Source organism: Lissotriton helveticus, chromosome 9 (assembly GCF_964261635.1).
Source record: "Lissotriton helveticus chromosome 9, aLisHel1.1, whole genome shotgun sequence".
In the NCBI taxonomy this organism is placed as follows: domain Eukaryota; kingdom Metazoa; phylum Chordata; class Amphibia; order Caudata; family Salamandridae; genus Lissotriton; species Lissotriton helveticus.
Window position 1 is genome coordinate 956,072,925 of NC_136070.1, and position 27,013 is coordinate 956,099,937.

Below are 27,013 nucleotides of genomic sequence, written 5' to 3' on the forward strand. Positions count from 1 at the left end.
CCGAGACAGACAGGGAGTCGCCTTTATGGCCTTCACTGAACATCCCTTCTATACGAATTGATACTCTAAGCAGAATGAAAGCCATTCTTTTACAACAAACTGCGCCACTGACCTCGGCCAAAGAAACCTATGATCTACAAGTCGCAAGTACTTCTGCCGAGATACAATCCCTTTTGAATACAAACTGCCCTATCCATTTCTCAGAAATGTTAGGTCATATCTTAAACATGTCTGATATGAGCGGTATTTACACGTATTTAAGAACGTGTGTGCAGGACTGTTAGCACCTTTTCAAGCAGTCCTCGGAATAATTCCAAACTTCCTGCACTCTGTGTTTGGCGGGCTGCCACTACTTTTTGGACTCGTTGCAGGGATCCTATTTTTGCTCCTACTGCTTCAATACGGCAAGCCAAATAACCAGCGACACCCAATTCACTGTGGAGAGAGCTCTGCTGGAGATGAAGTGTCGTGAGCGCATCGTCGAATTAAATACCACATGGTTTCTGTCATTGAGACCAATCTGGCAAGATTGCATCGTACCTGTTCTACGCTGCCTGCTTTGCGGTGAAGAATGCATGCTAGACATCTGTCTAACACTCCCATCAGTCATGCCTACGGATGTCGATACTCTGCTGGACCCGATAATGGCCCATGCTCTGTGTTGTCCCCAGCGACTACCAATTCTGATGATGGCATTCAAACCTTCATCTGCGATTGCTTTGATCTCATTTTGGATCTGTTTGGCTGAATCGGTTTATATAAACAGCACTTGCGAACATCAAATTATGCTTAACATAAGACACTGACCCCATTTTCACCACGTAGGTTCCGTGACACAGCATCTATACACGCCAGCTGGCATGTCCCACTGCTGACATGAGGCAAGTCATTTTTTAACAATGCATAGGCTATAATCATGAATGCTTCCCTTAGCGCCGTGCTACAGTATCTTTGAAGTCACTTATGGCATTTTAATAGAGTGCACCTAGACTAAAGCTGCATGACTCACAGCTTAGTAACATTTCCCAACCTTTCTTTCATTTTTCCAGCCACATCATTCTACAACGTGGTTTTAAGTGCCATTAGTTGGCAATCACCACCGTGCTCATCTCCTACCCACAAATGGTAAGATTAGACCCTTTAATGATTAAGGCAAGTAGGGTTATTACAGTTCGAGGACACATGGATGATACTTTTTGTGTTTTACCATGTTTCAGTGTCGGACCAAGTCCTTGTCCTGGGGAGAACCCCAAAGAAAAGCAGGGTTCCGAAACGCGTAGACCCACCCCAGCTAGCTGTAACTACCCCAAACTCACTTAATAACACAGTGTACAAACAGGGCAATTAGCCTGTTGTAATTGTTTTGTTGACTAGCTATGCATGGCAGGTTGCAACGTTGTAAAGTGTAAACAGTCTGCACCGCCATTGTTTCTTTTATAAGTCAAGGACTGGTCAATTGTGTTTTTTCATGTTTTGTCACTTCATTGGTTATGTACTCGTCTAACGCTAAATGTGTTGTTATTATTGATGTTTTTTTGAACCATTATATTTACTGTTCTTCTTTGTGACATGAGGTTAATTTTGTCCGCGTGTGTCTCAAAAGCAAATGAACAAAGAAAAGGTGTAATAAAGACACCAAAACCATTGTAGGGGTCACAGCACATAGCATAGCAAATTTTGCTGGACCTATGTTTCCTCATATCTTCACTCCAATGGCTCTATCTGGTCTACTCGAGCCATATTGTATAAATGACAAGGGGCCAAATGATCACAAATGAAAGGTGCCTCTTCTCTCACAGGGATAGAAGGAGGACTAGTTACAGTGAAAACAGATTTCCTTCCATGACAGCTCAAATCCTCACCATCTTATTTGTCTGGGAGGTGCTAGTAATGGCCTAAGTTTTCCTCAAGGGCCACTGCCTCCACCACAGAGCCACAGATTTTGTATAACAACAGTTTTCAACAACAGAGCTTGAATACTTTGGTGCTGCTGCCTCCACCACAGGGCTGCAGGATATACAATGAACACGCAAGCAGTTTGGCTGGATCAGAGCTTGAGTAATGACACCGAGTGCAAATGCCTCGGACACGCAGCAGATCTCCACGGGATCTGAAAAGGGAGTGACCCGGGAGCAAGCCGGCAGCAACGGATGCATGAAACACAGCAATACAGCCAAATCAGGATCTGGGGGCTTCTAATATCCACAATACAATACCTCTTCACAGCAGGCCCTACCCGCTCCCCAAGGCAGGCCGACGCGGTTACAGACGTTCCTCCAGAACGCCTCCTGGATACAGCAGACATCATAGTTTACCTCGCCGAGCCTGGCTCTAGCTTTCTCTTCCGTCTTCTTTCAGCCTCTGTTGTCCACCTCAAGAACACCTGCACCCCCTACCTTTAGGGGAGAGTGGTGGGTAACAGTTCAGAAAATGGAAATGCGCCCGCTACTAAACAACTGTAGAGCCTCTGAAGCTCCGTCCAGCAATTAGCACGATTGTGCTTCCTGCTTCCCGAAACGTTCTGTGACGGGCATGATGAAGGCCTAGGAAAAGGGGAAAAGAGTGCTGTACAAAAAAGCATTATTATATACGGTTTTCTCTAACAGTGATTTGCCTTCTGTTTCTTTCATCCAATTCTTACATTGTTAAATTTGAAACTATAACTTTCAGAATGCAATGCTAGGTAGGATTATCCTACATAGCATTGCAAAGGGGTTCATTCAAGTGTGCCCTGATCCATACCTGCAAAGTCCCTATCAAACCCCTCAGCATCCCTAAAAAGTTCTTAAAAGTTAAAACTATTGTGCATTCAGTGAGTAACAGAGTGCATTTCCTGTTTTAAATGAGCATGACATTCAATTAATAGTTTTGAGATACATCTTCTTTCACCTGCATTGAAATAATGATTTCTCCCAGTTGTGAAGCACACCTGGCAAGCACAGATCCAGATGTAAATATCCCTAGTCAGAACGTCTATCCCATGCCTCACAGTGTTGGACCATGGCTGCGAGGAACAGGGGCGGGCAGTCAACTGCATAGGGCTGCCACGTGGCCTGTATTGTTATGACATGGCCAATATTTTTATGTTTAAGCCAGGCCGGGCTGGTATTTACATGCCAAAACAAGTAAATATATATAGAAAATAATTGAAAGGCAGTATTTTTCCCCTCGGAAATATAAAGTGAAATCAACAAATTGAAGATAAAAACATGTCAAAAGAATGTTAATGCGGTCTAGACTATTTTAAAATTGTCTTTAAAGCAAATAGAGATAGAATTGCTGTGTCACAAAGGAATACAGAAGACTTTGCATAAACAGTTTTTTGAGAATCAATTTCTGGCCCTTCCCAAAGTGCAAAACATTCACAAATGGCCAATATTTTTCTCTGAGAAAGGTGGCAACCATAGTAATTACCAGTGTCCGAAACTGGTTAAAGTATTCCACACTTCACCTTTTCCTTCTAGTCATTGAAACTCCCTAAGCCCAGATGTATACCACACATCCTATTGGGCCATTGAAAGCATTCTGCACCAAAGTATGTATGCCTAACAATGTTGAAACTGGTCTGGGTTTGCTTGTGTTCCTATTGAGAGAGCACCTGAATTGACAGCTTGGGTTGGACTGTTCTTCTCTGAGCAGGACCAAGACTAATTTGCATAATGTGGATCTCTGACACTATTGACATAGGGAACAAAAACATGGATTGGATGTTTGCACAAGTAATTACCAGTGCCTAAAATTAATTCAAACATTCCTCCCATCATAGTCTTAACAGAATTGCTTGGGTTACAACTATTTTTTATTTTTTACCTCCAGCCATATACATATATACATTTAATTAAAGTGATAAGGCAGGGGTAAATCTTAATACAATGCAGAATAATTTCAGCATGAAAGTGGGAAACCGGAAGACAACATCAATGGAGGTCACATGCTTGGTACAATAAGTTAAAAATTGCAACATTTCAATCAGTCAGTATACAACTTTATTATTTTATGTTTGTTTTTTCTTCTCTTCTAGACAACGGTGACTACTATTTTTATATCAGTTCATTATTTTAAAGAAAAAGAACCTTGTTACCCTCAATGTGATATTTATTGTATTGTATATTAAAATTTAAACTTGAGTCTGCATTAGTGTTTTCTCCATAATGCAGTCAGTTGTAACTCCATCCACATTTCTTACACATCCAGGCAAACCCATTATTCCATGGGAAGACTGTCCGAAGGCATTTGAAATCTATTTGAAAGCCATAGGAGGAATGTGTTTATAGCGAAAAGAAAATTGGCCATGCTAAATCATCACTTAGGGATGGAGGGTAAGAAAGTATTAAAGATTTAACCAAGATTTTGTAGTAAAAAATGCAAGGATGATAAGGTATCAAATATGGAAGATGAATAGGATGATGAATAAGTTTCAGCAATTAAGGCAATTTAAGAAAATTGTAAAAGCAAAATCATTGTAACTGTAGCGAGACATACATTGTTTATCTTGTCATTGTAACTGTAGCGAGACACACATTTTTTTTCTTGGGCACATTTACCAGTGGAAACGTTTGATCAACATGTGGATGTATTGCCTACCGGAGTTGCAACCTACAAATATAGAGATCGGCAAGATACATTTTTTGAGATCACTTAATTAACCTCGCGGCAGGTTTAAGGACTCAAAATTATTCTTAGGAATGAAAGAACCTTTTTTTAGAAAAGTCCATAACCTTGGCTAAACACATTGAGAGTACATAATGCTATGAGGAATTGAAAATGCATCAGGGTGTGAGCAGGAGCAAAACTGAATCTACAATGCAGAGTACATTGCAATTGTCAAATAAATCCAAGGTTAAGGCAGATGGCAAACAGAAAAGATAATTTGGAAGTGACAGGAGGACATTCTACAGATGTGGTAATGTGAAGCATATAGCAACTTCCAATAATTGTCCCGCTGCCAATGTGAAATGTTTTAAAGGTAAGAAAATAGGACATTTCTCAAGAGTTTGTAAGCAGGAGGCTAGTTTTCAAAGGCATTGTAAACATGTTGCATGATAATGTATATGGAGTTAGGAAATACCAACAGGAATCAGATTCTGAGGATGAAGTCAAAGTGTTGGTATTGAGTGATGTATCTTGTGAAATTAATACAGTGGTAATGTGTGATGCATCTGGTGAAATTAATACAGGAATAGTTAAGCCATATCACCTTCCGAAATGCATGGTGGAGGAGGCCGAAACGAAGCTGGAATGTTGTTGGCTGATTCTTGCTCACCATATACGTTAAATGATAAAGAAACATGGTGCAGACTCAATGATGGATGTAAAACAAGATTGATACAGTGGTGTGAAAGTAATGATTATTGGCGAGTTCTAATATGATTTATCTTTTAAGGGGAGGATTGCTCCCAGTCAGATATATGTTGTAGAGGAAAGAAGGATTTTTTTGGGATGGCAAGAGCAATGAGCAATCAATCAATCAATCATTTGTAATGAGCATTGGGGATAGTATTAGATCCCAATCCCAGCAAGCAGGTAAGTGTTAGCTCAGCAAGAGGGGTGTAAATGTGTGCATGAGTTTCCAAAATTCTTTGGGCGCGATCTCGGAAACCTGAAGACGTTTGTACGTAAGATCGTTTTGAAGAAAGTGGCCATACCAGTTGCACACAAAGTGCGTAGTGTGCCATTGGCTTTAAGAAGTTCCTTAAAGGAAGAATTAGACAGATTAACTGAGAGCAATAGAATTGAAGCAATAAAATCATCTGTGGTTAAGTCCAGTGGTAATAGTCTGTAAATCCATTCGCAAGATCAGGAAGAGCATTGACCTTAGATAGATCAGTATTAAAATAAGAGTGGATTGCTATCTCCTTCCCAACACTAGGTAAATGTTAGCAAGAGTTAAGGGTGCACAATATTATTCCACCCTTGATTTATCAAGTGCAAACCATCAGATACTGTTGCATCGTAAGCATTTTATTTCATTCGTCACACCAGAAGGGGCGTTCCTTTTTGCATGGATGCCTTTGAGGCTAGCTTCCGCATCAGCTGCCTTCCAACGGATATTGTAGCGATTGTTGGAAGATTTAGCATATGTGAAATTGGTTTAGGATGAAGTATTAGCGTGGGGTAAGGTCAACAGCTATGACGATTTTCTGAGAAAAGTGCTGAGGATTTTGGAGGAGGCTGGACTTACTGTAGAAATTGATAATTGCATATCTGCAGTTAAGAAGGTAGAGCATTTGGGTCATACCATGAAAAATACCATTAATGGAAGCCTTTGAGAAAGCTCTATGTCCCCAAGACCAATATATTTTTTAGGGATGGCGGAGTATAACTTTGTTTGTGGACCACTTTTTAGACAAAGTTCAACCCATGAAGAAGTTGATGAAAAAGGTCAGATGTATCACTAGTCACAGGAGTGTCAATGTGCATTTGAAGATATAAAGAAATGCATTGTGGATGCGTCAGAACTCAAAATAATTTGACTCAGGAGAACACACTGTCATAGCTACCAATGCAACCATGCACAGCTTAAGAGTTATTTTGATGCAATCGTGCAAAGGTCATGAAAGGCTGGTGGTTTCATAGAATTAATTATAGAATGTGCCAGTTTCAAGGCAATATCAAAGGATGAATGAAAGCGTCATCGGCTAGTGTATAGGTCATTAACAACTGTTAGTTATTTGTTGAGAGCATTAAATGCTGTTAATTGACCGACTGCAGTAAGCCCAAAGTGTGAGCAAATAATATGGTCAAAAGGCAATTAAAAGCAGTTTATGCTTTGGAGCCTATGAGCGAAGAATGTTATTAGAACCTGTATCCATCATTCAATCCATCATAGGCAGCACATACTGCCCTTGTCCCTGACTGCATAATATCCCTGTTCACACTCTCACTGAAATTCAAATGCAAAGAACAGTAGTTAAAATCAGCATTCTGAGCAATATGATTGCCTGAGCAAATCTCTAATTTTCCTAGAGACATAATTTTGTTTAAATCTCAGAAGCATTTAAGTGATCTCAACAGCTGCCTAGCTTTAACATTGGTAGAGATATAGACAGCCCTTTTTATAGTGTGAATATGCAAACTATGTTTGTGTATTCAACAGAAGTCCATTCATTTCCCTTATACTCCATTGCTCAAATATACAGGGCACATTGCTTACCCCACCTAAAATTTAAAATAGATTTGCAGTTTGCTGTTGAAAGCAGCTACAACGAGTCAAAAAAATAACATAGGATAAGGCATCTTCAAGTAATTTAAGGATTTTAATGCTTCATCTAACTCTGCATCTCTTATAGTAGAATTTAACAATGTTGTTTTGTGAGTCAAAATCTATAAATACTTGTATGTTACAGCTTTGATATATCATGATGTGCATTACCACTAACCATCAATGCTGCTTCTTATTTTAGAATCATACCATTTTTTGCTATCTTGTGCCAGAAGAACATGCAAGGAGTGCCAAAAATAAGGCTGAGCTTTTGGATTGCAGGGCCATTGAAGGATCGACCTCTTGCACACTCTCTTTCTGGCTTGCAGGTATTTGGACATCTTTATCCCGTTGTCTAACAGCACAAGAATAACCACATCCAGCTTCTCGTCTAGTAGCCTCTGCTGAGCTATAAAGAAGGTTTGCCTCAGTACCCCAGAAGCAAATCCATCTGCACCAAGGACGAAGATGGTCTTCTTGCTCTTGTAAACAGCATCACACAGGTTCTCAATCCTAGACTTACCAGCTACCCAGTCCCTTTCTTCTAAGCAGAGTCTAAATTGTGTGCTTCCTTTCTCTTCCAAACGAAGAACAAGCTCATTATAGACCCAATCCGTTATGGCATACTGTCGTGAGTCAAATGCAATAAATGCATCATACCCATCAATACCCGGGCATGAAGAGTAGCCTTTTCTAAGTAATGCCTTCAATATATGTGCCCCATACCAGATGTCCCATCCATAGAGTTTCTTTAAAACTGGTAAAACTGTTAGAAATACTGCTAGTGAACATGTGACCATGAATGCCAAATGGCCATATAGATCCTGGCAGGAACGAGGGTCAATGGAGAACAGATACTGTCCCCGTTTGGAATCTGGTGCATCACATTTCATACCATTTGAAACATGCTCAACTGCTATTTTTGTTTTCGTTAAAAACTGGATAAACCAGTGTGCCTCACAGGTGCACTCTAAAGGATTTCCACTCACGTCAAGTAAACTAAGGTTCTGGAGGAGGACATTTGAAAAGCTGTTTTCATTTATCAATTTGATCTTGTTATTTCTCAGGCTAAGATATTTCAGAGTGGTCAAATTGGCGAAGAACACATTGCTTAAAAATGTGATATGATTGAATTCAAGGATAAGAACAGTGAAGTTACTTCCAAAAGACACAGTTTTGTTGGGTAAATATATAAGAACATTATGGCTCAGGTCTAGGATTTCCAAGCTGGGGAGAGAACTCATCTTTTCCCAGTGGAAAATCCTCAACTTGTTATGTGTTATAAATAGCTTTTTTAAGCTGCTAGGCAGAGATTCAAGCACAGTTGGTGGGATGCTTTCCAAATTGTTATATGAAATGTCCAAAATCTCTAATTGCGTCAGGTTGGTAAAAATGTTAATGTAGGTATCCTTCCTTCCCTGCCACATTATGTTCAATCGGTTATATCTGAAGACCAATACCTTGAGTGAAGGACAGTATAGCTGTTTGGATACCCTAATGCCTATTGTATTATACGACAAGCTCAAGAACTTTAGAGAGGTCATATTTTGAAGGAAATTAAAGCTGTGACCCAAACCCTGTATCATAAACTGGAATTGGTTGGAATTAAGGTATAACACCTCCAAATGGGGAAGCTCATTAAAGCTTTTGTTGTAGTACAAGTCAAACCTGTTGTAGGCGACATCCAAGAGCTTTAGTGATGTCAAATATGAAAACTGACTTCCATTCAAGCGTTGGTTAATGTAATTATAACTAAGATTGAGGCACTCAATATCTTTCATATCTCTAAAATCCTCTGGGTCTATTCGCTTGATGTTATTGAAGGACAGATCAAGAGTCTTACTGTAGTGTTTACAAGCAGGGTAGCTAAAATAAAAAGAAGGGTGCTCATCACTATCTGTATCTCTTCTGTTATCATCCACAGAACTGTAAAATTCAGGCAGGGTAGTTTCGCGGGAAAGTCTCAGTGGTGTGTCTATCGTTTCCCTCTCTTGAGATGCCTTGCATGATGTGGAAAGCGTTAGTATGTTTTCAGACAAATCAATAAGCCGAGAATAATTGAACCTGTGAAAGAGGTTCAGGTTTACATTTTCAATGAAGTTTGTCCTGAAAGTAATGTACTGAAGGTTTGGTAGAGTTAAAAGTGGTTCAATGCCACTTTCATCAAGGTTTCTGAAGAAATATCCGTTGAGTGAAATGTATCTTAGTGAGCGCATATCCTTCATGGCATGGGAAAGAATTAGCTTTGAGAAGGTGTTCAGAGGCTTGTAGTTATAGTTTAGACTGAGATTCTGCATTTTGGGAAGTTTTGAAAAAAGTGTTCCATTTGCAATGACAAAAGCCAGGAAGTTGTCAGAAAGTTCCAAACTTTGTAAATTAGCTAAAGGCTCAAATATACTGTCTGGCAGCTCTCGTAAAGAGTTTCCTCTTAAATTCAATTCTATAAGCTGCCTAAGATTACGGAATGCATCAAGGTGGATATGAAGGGCTGAATTATTTGAACAAGGGAAGCAAGGCTGAGCAGCGTGGTCGCACCGTTGGCAGTTCCATCTCAGGTCGAGATACTTCAGGTTTGTAAGGTTGTCAAAATCTGAAGGTCTTAATTCTGGAATCTTATTTTCTGCTAAATCTAGGCTGACCAAAGTCGATGGGAGGCCCAATGGTATGCTAGTGAGGTTGTTGAATTTTAATGATAGTAGTTCCAAGGAATCTGCATCTGAGAAGAGGTCCCTGGTGAAGGTAAGAGAAGAGTAACATGGATTCTGATAGTAGCAGTTCATACCAAGATACAGAGCTTTCAGGTGAATGATTCCAGACATATTCTGATATTCCAAATTTACTATATTGTTCATCTCCAAATTTAACTCTATCAAATTGGAGGGCAGCCGAGGGATCACTGTCAAGCTATTACCTGCTAGGTGTAGAATTTGTAGGTGGTGAAGTTCTACAAAAGCATTTTGGTCAATTGTGAGCTTGCAGGGCTCTCTGTCAGGTTGTAAACTTTGAGGAGCACAGTTCCAACTTAAATTAAGGTTCTGGAGATTTGGAACTCCCAAAAATGAGTAATTCGCTATCAGAACCAGCTTATTTTTGTAGAGGTCAATCTCAATCACTTTAGGAGACTTGATAGGTGGAATTTCTTCTAAATCCCTTCGGCGGCAATTGACACAGGTGAAGTTCTTGGTATCGTCACAGGGAAAGAACCGAGGCAACGTGGCCCAGCCAATCTGCACAGTATACATCACAAGAGAAGCACGAATCAAACCTGTGATGTTCCTTTTGGAAGTCTAAAAAAAATGGAGATAACATTATTCAAGTAGCTCTAATAAACATTTAATTACAAGCAATTACAATGAAAAATAATGTTCTAATGACTTTGATATATGCATTTGACAACCTTTCAAGCCAAATGTGACAGGAGAGTGGCACAACTATATCACTTGTGCTATACTGCATGAGAATTGCATCCATAGCATCAACATAACCACCATAGCGCAGGGTAAGTCTTGGTAAGTAGATGTATAATACAGAAGAGTAATTATATACTTACACAGCAATATAGTTGTTAGGCGATGTGTGGCTGCAATACTATTATTTGTATTACGATTAGCCTTAACCCAGACAGAGAGAGCATACCTTCTAGAGTTATTGTTTTCCAGTTGTACAGGTCACTAGTCTGGAATTGTCTTTTAGGAACATTTTCTACTTCACAAAAGTAATATATATTGCATTATGTGACTCTGCTATAGTAATATAAGAATAGTTGAAGGTAACCAAGCGTCTTTTTGCAATGCTACCAACTAAATCTCACTTTGCTATCCCAAAGCAGATCAGATAATAACATTATTGAATGCATTGTTCATGACAGCTTAACCCCTTCCGCGCTCATGACGAGCTGAGCTCGTCATGAGTTGCGCCGCTCGCACGCTCATGACGAGCTCAGCTCGTCATGTAAGGCGGCTTTTTCAAAAACGCAGCGCGCAGCGTGAAAACCGCTAGCGCGCATGCGGTTAAAGAACACACCAAAGCTATACAGTTTTAGGCCCTTGTTACAAGTGTCACATTGTTCCCAATGGGCCCTGTAATAGCAGTTACTGAGCACAGTGGAATTATGAGTTCAGCGGGGATACCACTGCTCAGCAATATTCCACCTTTTATATTTACCTCCTACCAGTAGATGAATTCCCAGAGCTGAATACTGAGGAACTACATGTGGATATCTGCATGTTGTTGAATAAAAACTCATAATCTGCTGTTTCCACCCCGAAACCATGACCCTGGTAATGGTAAATTCAGGGGAGAGAAATAACAGGGAAGTTTATGGGGCACTCGTAATAGGGGCTTTAGGGTACTAAAATGGGGTGCATGAAAGGATTTATGGAGTAAATGATATCAATATTGGCCTAACCTTTGTATTGGCCCCTTATTACCTGTTCAACATGATGAACTGAGTGATGTAAACGTTAAGGGCCAGATGAGGATGGCAGAGAGACAGCCACCGACAGGCTGTCGGTGGAGGTATTACCGCCATCGGAACCATTTTTACCGCCTGCCACATTAGGGTGGCAGTCGGAAAGACCGATTGCCACGAATCCGATGGGCTCTGTGAGCCTGCCGGTGCGTTGGAGGGGAATCATATCCCTATGACAGTGGTAGTGCCTGGCAGGCACCGCTGTAGGAATTATGATGTCCCTCCCCGCCGACCATTTCAGGGCGGTTCAATCGCCATGAAAAGGCTGGCGGAAAGGGACATTGGGGGCCTGTAGCGGCCCCCCCTTAACCCCTTGGCCTTAGTTTTGGGGGGCACCTATGGTGCCCCCCTACATTTCCTTGCACCATGTGGCAGGCACCGCATGGTGACTGCCACGTAGTGCGGGCATATGTAAAGTGACCCATTTTTATATTGCGGTGTATGCTGCAGCCAGCAGCACCCGCCGCAATACAAAGTATAGGCATTACGACCGCCGCTGTGGCAGTCGCATCTTAATGCCTATGGTGGGACCGCCGACATACTGTCGGGCGGTCCCATTTCCGATAGGGTGCGGGTGGACTTTTGCCATCCTAATCAGGCCCTGGAAAGGTGGCATGCCACCAACAGGACGTTTTGCTGCTTTCCAGAAGATGGTCTAAGCCAAGAACCAGAAGAGAAACCTAAAGCTGCTGCTTCAGCCTGGAAGATCAAGAGCTGGAATGTCAGGGTGAGGAGAAGATACCCAAGGCCTTGGTGACTGAGACCTGCATGAAGGAATTTCTTAAAGTGTGAGACTACCCAGAAGACATGATTATCTGCAGCCCACCTTTTATGCATCAAATCTGAAGCATATTGATATAACAGGAATCAAACAGAACTCTTAGGTCCAAGTAGAAACTCTAATGGGTCTAAGTGTAGGGTACAAGAATGTCCAACTAGAAGAAGTAAACACCTTCCCTACTCTCTGTCCCAAAAAAACTGGTTAATAACCAGCATAGTTGGCGGTGACAGAGGTTTCCAAGCTTGATTCGTACCTTAACCTGAGCTGGGAGTCAGTGGAGCATGAACACGAGCAGGACAAGACAACACACACCTGCCTTTCGAGCAACTACACATAAACATACAAGAGAAAAAATACTACACGCCTCCCACACTTTCTACAGGGAAACACATATTTACTGTTAAAAAGATATACTCCAGCACAACTCCCGGCCTGTAAATTCTTAAATATTGATATTGAAACATACACATACAATTTCACAGGAAACATGTGAGACATCTGTAATACCAGCATGCAGTGAGGAAAATAGTAGGTACAAAAGGGGGTGGTGATGGACGGAGCATCTGAACCAATCAAACACTCACACCCAGTCAAAAGATCTGGGTTTAATCCATCACCGTTCTTTAGCCCACTCTGCCACCCCAGTTCAGACATGGCCATATGCAAATCAGTCTGACCACCCCAGTTCAGACATGGCCATATGCAAATCAGTCTTGACCCTGTACCTCATGGGAACAGTCCAGCCCGAACTGCCAAGCCATGCCTTCCCTGGACCGAAAACAAGCTTCCGAGGAGCGGTTTCTGGCATTACAGACAGTAGTGAGGAAAATAGTAAACATCACCAACAGATGAGCATCAAAATGCATCTCACACAAGGTAAAACACATAACACACTCCCCTACCCAGCGAGGTGGAGCACAATGTAACGCAACCACTACAAAATGTGGTGAAGCTAGAAACTGACACAAAACACAGTGAGTGAATCTCCCCTTGTGTGGCCAATTGCAATACATTCCACACTGCACGCCCTGACACTATTCTCAAGGACAAACTAAATGTAGTGGCCACTTCAGACATTTCAATATTGTGTGCACCCAGTAAAGAGGCACAACCCCTCACAATGTTAGATATATTGCCCATCTCTAACACTAGGCAATCAGTCTGCACATCACCAGGACACAGCTTATTATAGTGCTACATGTGTTTCTCAATTTAGACAGAACACAACCCTAACTACTTGATAGAAGGACTTGGCTCATGATAGCTATATATATGCCGTTGTCTACAGCAAAGATAGCATTCCTTCCACAGCTGGTATTCCTTTTCCTAGGACTGACCAATTCTGTTTAATATCAGACCATGAGCCAGTTTTGAAATTCCAACTAAAAGTAACCAAAGGGGTGATTTTCCTGCTGTGGGTTTCCCTTACCCTACAGAATGATTAAACAATGTAGGTTTTAGTAGATCTTGGCAATGAGTCAGGGGTCTGCGCCTTTAAATAAAACTTGGGGTGTTGTGGTGGTTTTCCAAAAACCCGCTAGATAATCTCTCAGGCATTAACACAGCTGATAGATACTAGCCATAGAAACGTATTAAGGTTTAAAGAAAGCAAAGCACTGAACTACCTAAGAAACTTAAATGGGTCCTGCACACAAAGGTATTTTTAGCTGTTAATGTAAGAGCATCTGGCATAGCTTCTATACATACTCCCCAATATATATATATATATATAGTAGTAGCTTGTTAAACCCTCATGTAGAAGAGTGTTCGAGTCTCCAATGGCGTAACGAACCTTGAGGGGGCCCCCCCTGTAGGGTACGTGAAGGGGCCCCCTCCGGACTCAATCTAGAGCTCCCCAGCAGAAGTGCGGTGCTGACGGGGCCCCCTGGAGGGTGAAGGCCCCCCCCCGCACCGCGGGAGATGCAGGGGCCTGTGTTACGCCCCTAGGCTCCATGTGCTAACAAAACAAGTCGTTTTAGTGGTAACTAAACCGCACGATCTCTACGCAAGGAGCTCAGTTACCTGGTTTTTCCACAAACAGTGAAACTATAAAGCGTGTCTAAGGCCAGAGGCCTTCAAACTGGGGGTGGGCCCATCTGCTCAGCTGTGATCATACTGTGCCAGAAATCAAAAGCAGTACAAGGCGCTCCATATACGGAACGGAGAGGGTGCTACTGGAAGGCAGTACACTATGTTCAGTCGGGTACTGTGTGATGTATGTTTATGGTATTTCTATTGCATGAACTTAGCCAAAAGGCAGTGCAGCATAATAGGAGAGAAAGCTGGGTTGTGGACTGGTATCACATTGTGATATAGTATTCTTCAAAGAGAATAGTCTTTAACTACTTTCTAAATTGGTGAAGCTTTGAGGGGGTCCTGATGGATATGGTGATGCTGAACCAGCCCTAGGCTGCATACATGGAATAGGCCTGGTGCCTTTTTTTTTGTTTTTTTATACTGGAGCTTCGGTAGGATGGGGATTATGCAATCATATTTCTTCAGGCGCTGAATCAGATGTGCTGCATTGTAGGGTGCCCTTAAGGGGAGACATTGTGGATTTTAAACAGCAATGCAGTGGGGAATTACCCACAGTCAGATGCAAGAGTACAAGGACTTGAACAGCAGTTCTTAAGTTGCTTTCTGAAAGACACAGTTTAACTTTCTTTAGAAGAGAGAGCTGGTACCAGGCCATCTTTGATTTTTTTTGGCAATGTGTTCCTTGAGGATGAGTTTGGTGTCCAGGGTGAATCCAAGCGAATTCGCATTCGGTTACAGTTGGGGTTCGAAGGCATCAAGGTTCATGTCATTGAGCCAGGTTTGTGCTGTATCTTGTTTATTGTTCTTGGCAATTAACAGGTATTATGTCTTGGTTGAGTTGAGCTTCATGTAGGCGCTGGACATCCATGTCTGGATGATGTGCAACCAGTGTTTGAGGAGTTGGATATCTGAAGCAGAGGATACTTTCAAGTAGCGGTGTGTATCATCAGCATATTGGTGAGTTTTTATGCTGTTATGCTTTTCGATGCGTCGGACGGCCCCCGGCTGTCCGACATCATGGTGGGCATGTGCGTCGGATGGCGGGGGCCGTCCCGAACTGCGCATGTGTCGTTTTTTTCCCACCGCTGTGGAATGTCCGCCGGCACAAATCGGTTAACTGTGAGTGGAGTAGTAAGCGGCTACATGTAAAGGTTAAAGATGACAGAAGATAGTTTGGAACCCTGGAGGACTGCACCGGTAATAGGGATATTTTCAGACTTCGAAGTGCTCATGCGAATAAACTGGTGTGAGCAGGAATGGTAGGAGGAGTACTAGGCTAATGGCATTTCTTCTGCACTAAACAGCATGTGCCTAATTGTAATGTGCAAATGTTGATAACACTTTGGCTTATGTGTTAATGGAAGGCCATCATCAGTGCTTAATAAGCGGTTAATGAAAATATGACTGCAGTTCATTACAAAAACCATTAAACAGGGTAACGTCTGTAGCTGTTTATAAAGGATCCGGCCAATGAGAAGAGCATTTTAAAAAGTCGACAGCAGCCTGAATCTTGACAGCAACCTGAATCTACCACTTGCAGAATATAAAACCTATTTTTTTCTTCTATACAGCAGTGCTGTATTCTTTGCATCACTTGTTAATTCCTGGGCTACATCACAAAACATTTTTAGCTGGCGCTATTACATGTCCTTAGTGGTAAGTAATACAGTGTTCGGTGCAACCACCTTTCATCACTGTGTTATGAAAACAGATTTATGGAGGTGGTTGTGTGAACAGAGTGTGTATGCGTGTGTGTGTGTGTGTGTGTGTGTGTGTGTGTGTGCAGCTGAATTCCTCAACCTAAGAAAATTATAGACCTATTATAACAAACACAGCACACAACAACATAACATAACATAAAGCAGTAAACAAAATACAACAAAGGAAGAACATAATGACCACAAAAAACAAAACTCAGTAGTTTAACAATGTACCAATACAAAACAGCATAACAACACAACACATCAACATAACACAATAATAGAGTAACGCAAAACACCAGTAGGCTGTAGTGTTATTGAGGAGCATTGTATTGACATATTTGTGTTGTGTTACGTTGTGTCATTATTCTGTTGTTTAGGAGTGTAACTGTTTTTGTGCTGTACTGTGAATTAAGTTTTTGTTTAGCCTTGTATTGTTAGGTTGTTTTGTTTTTTGTGGTGTGGTGATGGTGTGGAGTTGTGTTTTTCTGTTGCAGCATTGTTATGTGGAGAAGTGTGGCTCAATGGTTAGAGCGGCAGACCCTGATGCAGAGGTCTAGCCTGGCACCAGGATTCAATTCCCCGCCTCGGCGGGTCTTGGGCTCAAAATTCCACGGACCTGATAATTCTCGCCTCTGTGCCTATTCCAATCATGGAGTCCCACTCTGCAACTCTGGGCAATAGCTTGCTTAATCTCCACAACGGCCCCCACAACGCTAAGGATGCCTGGCCTCCACCTTGGGGGTGCCCAGGAGTGGACACCTCACAGGGAAAGCCAGGATGGGTTCCACAGCGGTATTCGTACAAGCGCCTTGAGACCCTTGCGGGTGAGTAGTGCGCTATACAAGTATCAATTTTTACATTTTTATGTCGCATTGATTACTGTTTTTGTGGTGCCCTTTCTTTTATTACTGTTGTGTTCTGTCCTGAAATTGCTTTAGCGGCATCAACAAATGTTTGTGCTCTTCAGATTTTTGGTCAATCAGAGATCATGCCTTATATCCCACTTCCAATGCTCACTTTATGTAAACCAGCCCTAATTCTAGTTCCTCTAACAAAGATGTCTGCAATTTCTACTGAAATCTGAGCTACTGGGTTTTAATTGTTTTCATTTTTGAAATGTATGTAGTTGATGTATTATGCTATCAAGAAGCGTGGCGTGGGTCTGATATTCAACTATTAGGTTTTGAGTGGGCAGGAAAACAATTAAATTCTTGTCTTCTCCAATCACCACCAACCCCCTCAGATCCAAGAATGGATAAAGAACCTAAACTCCCTAAACTGCAAGCATACCCCAGCAAACTCAGCTAAATCACTAGGGATCTCTCTGGACACAAGACTAAACATGAGCTCCCACATAAGCTCCACTACAAAAGGCGCCTTCTACAGCCCAAAACTCCTCAACAGAATCAAGCCCTTCATACCCCTCCCAATGACCAGAAATAGTTCTGTCCAGACTTGACTATGGAAACGCCACACTAACTGGGGCAGCTAAAACACACATAGCCCCCCCTGAGAGCCACCCTAAACAAAGCAGCAAGAATGGTCACAGGATCCAAGAAGCACTATCACATCACCCCTGCGTTGCAAAATTTAAAATGGCTACCAATCGAAGCATGTTGCTGTTTCAAAATGGCCTGTCTCACCCATAAAGGCCTACAAACTGTCAAAGCAGATTACCTCGCAGCCAAACTCTCTAAAGCAGGACAATCAAGAAACCTAAGAAGCTAGAAAACGCTCCTTCTAAGCCAACGCAAAAGACATTAAAAAAAAGCCCTCTCCCGCTCTTTCTCAGGTAACACCCCCAAAATCTGGAACTCTCTCCCAATTCATATCAGAACCAACCCCTCCTTCACGAGTTTCAAGAGACAGCTAAAATAATTTCTCCTCAACTGTCATCTCTATGCCTCTGGACAATAACCACCCATAGTTTCCTTCTTAATCCCCTACACATAGACAGCTCTGCTGCAAAACCCTCGATGAACCGATCCTCAACTCCCCTACTGATCTCCCTTACCCTCCCTGAAATTAACTTTTTTTTCTGTTCCTCATAATTATTGAACTGTGAAACTTCCATAATCTAGGTGTATCATTGTACTATGACTGTTTATGTATGTATGTTGTTGTAACGCGCTCTGATACCCCTCCGGTTGTGTAAGCGATATATAAAACTCCTCAAATAAAATGTTATTTTGAGAGTTTTATATAGCGCTGGCTAGACCGGGAGGTATCAGAGCGCTTTACATATGGTTCCATGGGAATTACAAAATTACATCAATTACACTTTACATCAGTTACTAGAAACATATTTCAAGAGAGTAGAAGACGATATCAATGGAGCTTAGAAGGGTAAGGGGGTAGGAGTAGATAGGATGGAGAGACGAAGGAGAGTCTGCCCAAAGTCCGGCTGGGTAGGTGATGGCCGAGGATGAAGTCCACAGCCCATCTCCTCTTTAGCTATCGGGTAGCTCCACTAGGCATCAGCCAAACAGCTCGGTCTCAACAGGAAAACAATTAAAGAGCAAAGAGGGGGGAAAAACAGATCGGGGAGAGTTGGGAATCCAAAGGAAGACAGCAGCGGAGGAGAAGACGAGACAAATGTCCGAAAACCGGCTGGGTAGGTGACGGCCAATAAGGGAGGCCTGGCCATATATATAAATAGAATAGAAACTAACACACAATTCATACAAGCCACTTGAATTGAAACCTGGCATTTAAGAGACACATTTTTAACATATATATAAACCTAGCACCAACAAAATAAAAGAAACAGCATTAGAGAGATACACAAAACAATGCAATAATTAAAATATATCCGGAAGATAGCTAGCAACAGAAGGCCAACGCAAATGAAAAGGGGGGGCCCTCGGCCCCCCCGCACGCATGGCGGCGCGGCGACCGTCTCCCCCCCTTTCCCCTCGTGTCATTCGACGGTGGGGGCGTGCCCTGGGGGCGCGGCCCACCGCCGATTGGCCGGCGCCCCTCCTGACCCGGATTCAATAGAGTGGTTCCGGGTCGGGGGGGGCGGGCGATAGGAGGGGCCACCCGGCCCCTCGGGAATAAGAGGTAGGGAGCGCCCAGGAGACCCCCTTGTCCCTGGACGCTCCCTCGCTGAACGTTGTGCCCCGCGTTCGGGGCTTCTTTGTTTTAATAATCCCGTGTTCCTTTTTTCTTCCAGGTGGTGAAACGCGGGAGCCGGTTTCCAGTACAGAAAAGGACGGTCGGGGTTCGGAGCGGTGCTGCGGGGAGAGAGCTGCGGACATCGCCAGAGGAGTATCGTGTGGCAGGGGATCGGGCATTAGCTTGCTCGGATTCAGAGGTATTCCTCGGGGGGATTGCGCATCGGCCGACCAGGCCCACGCTTGATGCGGTGCCAGCCGATCGTTGGTGAACGGAGACTGTCCCAGTATTGTCCGGACTCAGTCACAGTAATATCGGGCAATTCGGGGGAGCGTTGTAACAAGGCGCATTTGCGTGGTGCATCAAAGGGGCGCGGATTCCAGCGTGCATTTCCCGCCATCCTTTGCTAGCGCGGTTTTCTTCGGTGTGCCCCACGTTGGGTTGTGATTTGTCCCGTGTTTTCTGTGCCCTAGACCTGCCCCCCCCCCCTGCATCCGCTAATTATCTCCTCGTGCGGGCACTTTCAGCCAGCTGATGCTAGAGGAGCAATCGGGCTGAATAATTGTTGTCAAATTGCACGGACTGTGAAGAGAGGCGAAGCAGGGTCAGGCAGGGTAGGCCCTGGAAGGGAGACCTGAGTGGAGGGGAGGCAATTCTGTGTTTTCTGATGAAATCCGGTGATTTTGCATGACAGAAGTTTTACATTATTCAAGGCCACCTCTACTAGGTTAAGTGTGGGGCTATTGGCCAATGTGGGGATTTAACAACTTTGTGTTTTTAAATTACAAATAAGTGCAGCCTTGTGGGTGGTTAACAGTGGGGGTGCGAGCCTCCAAGAAGTTCAATCTTTGTGTTCTAAATTCTGCTCATGCTTTATAGTCCCCATAGTCAGTAACTGTGGTAGGCGTATTGCATTGCCTGATCTAACCTAGTAATTGCTTAATCTGTACTTAAGATTATGAGTAAATAACCGTGTAATTACGTGTATATAGTGCCCATACAGGGTGTTTTACTAGCGCACATCTGCAGTGCGATCTGTCAGGGAGGGTCAAATATTCCTCTGTATTAAGACTAGGTTTCTCCTCATCTGCTCCTACTTTTATACACGGTGTTAATATATTTCTCTATTCCAGGCTATTTTACAAACATTACCGGTACAAGTCACTCGCAGACAAGACGTGGTGGCATTCAGCACGCAACGTGGTGTGGGGCGTGAGCGCAGATCATCATCGCCGGCGAGGACACGGGACTGATCGGTAAGAGGGGTACGGGGGGCTAGCACTCATCGCTCCTGGTGGCCGCCGGGTGGGTCTACATTAGGTTTACTCACCCCTTACATAAGCGGACAAGCCGCTAGTGTTGCGGTCGCCGTTGCATGGTGCTGAAAGCCCCCTGGTGACCCTCCATCTGAAAGGTACACACAGTTGACCTGTTGGGAACTAAGAGAGTAGGCAGCGGGTGTTTTTTGGGGTAAGCGTCATGCCAGGTCCAAGGGGTGGAAAAAGGGGGTCCAACATGGAGGCTATGATGCGGGCTATGATGCGGGAGATGAGCGACATTAAGCAACAGCTAGGAAAAATTAAGGAGCGGGAAGCTCAGTTGGATGACAGAGAGGGTGATGCACCGGGCCCGTCCGGGAGACCGATCCGCAAGAGGGTGGCACCATTGCCAAGAGGGGAATTTGTCACCCCGCAAGGGAAACCTAGGTCCAAAAGACCCAAGGAGGCGGTCCCCACCCCAGGCCAAGTGGATCCGTTACCCGCCGCACCGCCCGCGGTGGTCCCACCCCCGCATGTGCCTACACCCATTGCCCCTGTGGTGCCGGTGCCGGCAGGTCAACCAGTAGACGCTGGGTCTGCTCCCGCACCGGTGCCCACAATCCCGGGGACAGGCTGGCCTCACCCGGCGCCCGCCCTGCCACCTGTGCCAGGACCACCGGGCTTAACCCCAGTGGTACCTGTTGTCCCGGGGGGTAATGTAGATTCGATGCCACCCGAATTGGTATCTCAGTTAACGGCCATGATGCCATGGCTCCAAAAAGGGGGAGCCTTCCCGAATTCTGCAGACCATGCAGCAGAGGCGGCAAGGTTTGTAGAAAAAATCAGATCGGCACCGGTCACCGACAGTGTTGCATTGCCAATATCTTCTCCCCTTGCAGGTACAAGTGTTCCCCAGACGGACGGAGTTAAGGGGCAGCCGCCCTCGGTGCCCACACCTGGTAAGGAAGTGGCATTGCCGCTCTTGGGGGACGGTGTGATACCTTCCAGGAGCGAAAATCTAGCTCAGCATGTGTCATTAGCTGTGAAAGAAATGATTTGGGCTGATAAATACGTGTACATTTATTCTTTATTGTTGGATAATAGGGAAATGGAGCAGGCAAAAGCACTAAAAGAGTGGATGCTCCCAAGTGAATGGAGGGCGCAGTGTACTAGATTCAGGGTTGAGGAAAATCTCAATAATTGGATGCAAGCATGGGCTGTATTCACTGCAATTAAAGCTGAGCGTCCTCCAGATCTACAGGCTGCATTGGCTTGCTACTCGAGCAGGATTGTGGGGTGGAGTCAACAGTATTCTGGGGAAGCATGGAAGGGTTATGATGTCAATTTTAGGAAGGCATTGGAATTCAATAGATCGTTGCCATGGGACTCGGTAGATTCCATGGCTTGGCACAAACAGTTCTCTGACACTGCACCTCCCCCTCAGTTCGGTGCGGTCAAGGTCTTCACTAGACCGCAGCAGCCCTTTCGGCCCCCCCAAACGAGTGAGGTACCTGGGAAATTTAGGGCAGGTGGGCCAGAGAAAAAAGGGGTGTGCTGGGATTTTAATAGGCGCACCTGCACAAGGGCCGCGTGTAAGTTTAGACATGCATGTTCCTCCTGTGGGCACCCCTCTCATCCAGAAACTACCTGTAGGTCCAAGCAAGGTAACACAGGACAGAGGGGTAGGGGAAAGCCACTATAAGTCAGACAGGTTACGCCCCCCCACTCCAGTGGATGTTGTGGCAATGATTCCATGGTTGAACAGATACCCTGACCACAAATCGGCCACCCTACTCCAGGAAGGTTTTTCTAAAGGTTTTAGGATCCCGGCCGGGGGATACACAGGCAGTGCGCACTGTAGAAATCAATTATCAGTCAAACACAATCCGGCTGTTGTGGCCGCCAAAATTGACAAGGAGCTTTCATTAGGCAGGATAACTGGCCCTTTTCCTGAAGTGCCAGTACCCAATTTTGTGTGTTCCCCACTGGGAGTTGTCCCCAAGAAAGAGAAGGGGCAATTCAGATTGATTCATAACCTGTCAGCACCAAAGGGGGCGTCACTGAATGATGCCATTGACGAGGGTATCTGTAGTGTTAAGTACGCCTCTTTTGATCAGGCTGTTACCTTATTGCAGGCCGCAGGACCCGGGGCGCTGATGGCGAAATCAGACATAGAATCCGCCTTCCGCCTCCTCCCAGTCCACCCGGCGGACCAGCATCTTTTAGGTTTCACCTTTAGGGATAGGTTCTACATGGACAAATGCATGCCTATGGGTTGTTCTATTTCTTGCGCCTACTTTGAGATGTTTAGTTCCTTTCTTGAATGGGCCATGAGACAAGTGACGGGCCATCAAAGGGTCATGCATTACTTAGATGATTTCCTCTTCCTCGGTACAGCGGGATCTCAGGAGTGCGCACTGGCATTGCAGGAATTTTGCGTGCTCATGCGGGCTTTTGGGGTCCCGCTTGCGCCTGGGAAGACGGTGGGCCCGACCACCTGCTTAGAATTTCTTGGCATCGAGATTGACTCAATGGAGAGATGTTTTAGACTACCTAAGGACAAGGTGTGCAAATTTAGGACATCGCTACAGTTATGCCTCCGGAAGGAGAAGGTCACTTTGCAGCAATTACAGGAGGTGGTAGGGCAATTGAATTTCGCACTAAGAATCATCCCAATGGCTCGCCCCTTCTCTCGCTCCATCGCACACGCGATGAGGGGGCTGAGGGAAAAGCACCACCGCACGCGCCTATCGTCTGAAATTCGCCAGGATATGCTTATTTGGATGGCATTCCTGGAGGATTTTAACGGTAGGGTGGTCTGGCCCGGCCCGCTCACGACATCGGCGGAGTTGGGACTATGGACTGATGCGGCCGGTAGTGTGGGCTTTGGTGCCATCCTAGGGAATAGGTGGGTCGCTCAACAATGGCCAGAAGAATGGAAAACATGGGGTCTGATCAGCAACATTGGCTTCCTTGAACTCTTCCCAATATGGGTGGCACTGATGGTTTGGCCCGAACACCTATGTAACCAATCAGTGGTGTTTTGGTCAGATAACATGACAGTGGTGGAATGTATCAATCAGCAGGGGGCGCGGTGTCCTTTCATACTTCGTCTGATCAAAGAAATTGTTCTGCGGTGCCTTAAACTGAATGCTAATTTTAGAGCCAAACATGTCCCTGGTGTTTTAAACAATGCGGCTGACTCCCTTTCTCGCTTCAAAATGCAGGTTTTCAGGGAACATCTTCCCACAGCAGACCCCTCGCCAGCACACTTCCCAGCAGTACTTTGGCAGATTGGTGCCCCAGATTACAGGACCTCGTGGTCGCTAGCCTAGCCCCCAGGACCAAGACGGCTTACGAAGGGGCGTTTCTGTCTTATTGTTCTTTCTTGGGGCCACAGTGGGAAGTGCTTTGGGCGAAGGAGGATGGGTTTGCAGCCTATTTAGAATGGATGCACAAGGAGGGGCGCTCGGTGGCAGCGGCGACCAGACATAGGGCAGCAGTATCATTCTTCGCTCAAGCTAGGGGCTTCCGGGATCCCACTAATACCTTTATGATACGTAAGGCTTTAAGGGGATGGCGCCGTATTCAGGGACACCAGAAGGATAAGAGGAAGCCCAGGGGGTTGGCCCGGCTAACAGCCTTACTGGGCACGCTGGAGACTGTTTGTAACTCGGAGTGGGAAGTGCTTCTTTTTAAGGCGGCATTCTCCCTGGCATTCTATGGGGCGCTGAGAATTAGTGAACTTGTGACAGGGTCCAAGTCTGACCTACTAGGCGGCTTGCAGAAGGCTGGGGTGACGATAAGGGGTGACACCATGTGGGTGACTATCCAGAAATCAAAGACCGACCAAGAAGCTAGGGGTCACACCATAGTTCTGCAACGGGCCCCCGCCAACCCGTGCTGCCCGGTGAGGCACGTAGAATCACTCATTGGACTATTGGTAGGTTCAGCGGGCAGGGCATTGCTCTGTCACGCCGACGGGAGCCCCTTGACCAGGTATCAATTCAGGAGAGTGTTCGAAATAGGGGTTACAAAAGCGGGTCTTGATCCTAGAGATTTTGGATCTCATTCCTTCAGGATTGGGGCAGCAACTGAGGCGGTGGCGGGGGGCCTCCCGGTGGAAAGAGTGAAGACAATTGGGAGGTGGTCTTCAGACTGCTATAAAGGTTATGTTCGGATTGACATGCTATGATTACTTGTCACTCACGCTTGGTCTCTTTCCGCTCTCTTACAGTTTCTCAGACCTGTTACGCAGGGGAGGAATTTGTCGTCGGGCACCGCCAATATTCATCGGCACGGAGCGGCGAACAGGAAACAACAAAGAACAATGTCTGGATTGTCGGTCATTCATATGTGAAGCGAGCAGAATGTGTCTTCCTGTCAGGTGACAAGAAGGAAAGGGCGGCACAACTAGGGTTGAACATCACGTTCTTTGGCAGAGGAGGGTTGTGTCTTCACGAGTTTAGGGGATTCTTCCAAGGGCTGTTAGCACGCCAGCAGTCTCCACCGTCAGTGGTGATACTTCACCTTGGGGAGAACGACTTGGCAACACTGGGCAGGCGCATCTTGATTGAGGAGATTATCTCAACAGCGGGTTGGATAGCTAGGACCTGCCCCGGGTGCACACTAGTATGGTCACAACTCATACCTCGACTTCAGTGGCGGGGGGGTCATTCGGTCAGGGCGTTGAATCACTCGGTAAAGAGGATCAACACACGGTTGGATAGGTTGTTTCGAACCCCCTTGTTACAGTCAATACCTCATGGGTGCATCTGGGGTCACAAGTATTACTTGAAGGACGGGGTTCATTTGACAGAAGAGGGTAATGTCCTATGGTCTGACAATATCTGGGCTTGGCTAGAGGGCTTTGAAAGGAGGAGTGTGTCCTTAGGCAGGGGCTAGAGGGGGAGGCCAGATCGTCGGTTAACAATACTGGCCTGTGGCGGTAAGGTCATTATCGGTGAGCACATATTTGAGGTCTGAGGGGGCGGGCATCATCCTATGGAGGTTCCCGCCCGGGAGGAGGGGCCTGCGGGCCACTCCCAGTACTCCAGGGGCAAGGTAATATGCAAAGGAGCGCGGGTAGGAGTAGTTCACGCTTTCCTTAGGCTGGTAGCCACCCCGCGCGCGTGGACTCATGACGCCACCGGCGCAGAGTAAGGGCCCTCCTTTAGTGGGTAAATGGAGTTTAGGGCGTAGACCGGGCAACTCCCGGGGTAACACTGCGCATGCGCACTTCTAGGGGGGAGGCGCAGCTTGTAGGACCTGACACCGGTAGTGACCCTGCCATATGGCCAGAAATGTACAAAAATCAAGTGTAGGATGTTTAGTTTAAGCTAGGAACAACATGTATTAGAGTTTTGTTAAGGTCAGGCTCTCAAACTTGTTGATAACAATTGTATAACTGAATGTCCTGCTGATTTTTGTATTCATTGTTGATTATGCAATTAAAACCTTTTTTAATTTCATACTTTAATAAATACGGCCGGGCGACTAGCGCCCGCCTTCCAAAAAGTAAAACACGTCTCGTGTCCACGTTCCTGGGTGTTGGGTGCCGGATTGGGGGGGAGGCGGCAGCTAGTCGCTGACCATGTGAAAAGGGGGGGCCCTCGGCCCCCCCGCACGCATGGCGGCGCGGCGACCGTCTCCCCCCCTTTCCCCTCGTGTCATTCGACGGTGGGGGCGTGCCCTGGGGGCGCGGCCCACCGCCGATTGGCCGGCGCCCCTCCTGACCCGGATTCAATAGAGTGGTTCCGGGTCGGGGGGGCGGGCGATAGGAGGGGCCACCCGGCCCCTCGGGAATAAGAGGTAGGGAGCGCCCAGGAGACCCCCTTGTCCCTGGACGCTCCCTCGCTGAACGTTGTGCCCCGCGTTCGGGGCTTCTTTGTTTCCCACCCACCATCCCTTGGTACAAAGTTTAAGCAGCGTTATGTCCGGTTTAATGATAAGTTTCAAAGGTATGGACCACGGGAGAGAGTAGGCTGTTGGTGTATTTTGTGATCTGTTGTTTAGGAATTTTTTCCCCTTTGTAGAAAAGTGATGTGTGAAGTGAACTGTATTTGAAGATATGTGTCTTTAGGCCTTTTTTCCCTTTATAGCTATACGTTGATATTGTGATTTTGAGTAACATGAGTGAACCGAATTGTAATTTTATGCCATGTGTCGTTAGGCCTTTTTTCCCTTTTAGCTATGCGTGGATACTGTTATTTATTAGCCAGTGTAGTTGTCCTTTAGAATTTTTTCCATAGGTCGTCGTATTTATTAGGTATGGGGCATGCGGTAAGGTCATTATCGGTGAGCACATATTTGAGGTCTGAGGGGGCGGGCATCATCCTATGGAGGTTCCCGCCCGGGGGGAGGGGCCTGCGGGCCACTCCCAGTACTCCAGGGGCAAGGTAATATGCAAAGGAGCGCGGGTAGGAGTAGTTCACGCTTTCCTTA

General features: G+C 45.2%; 1 protein-coding gene across 1 annotated transcript in view; it reads right to left on the reverse strand.

Annotated features, from left to right (window-relative positions):
- Positions 1 to 3,781: 3,781 nt before the first annotated feature.
- The window catches only part of LOC144782079 (toll-like receptor 7), a 139,134-nt gene continuing 115,902 nt past the window's right edge, over positions 3,782 to 27,013 (reverse strand). The window contains exon 2 of the mRNA XM_078661229.1: positions 3,782 to 10,488. Coding sequence (XP_078517355.1) covers positions 7,375 to 10,488 — 3,114 coding nt within the window. The 3' untranslated portion in view covers positions 3,782 to 7,374. The remainder of the gene's footprint in view (positions 10,489 to 27,013) is intronic.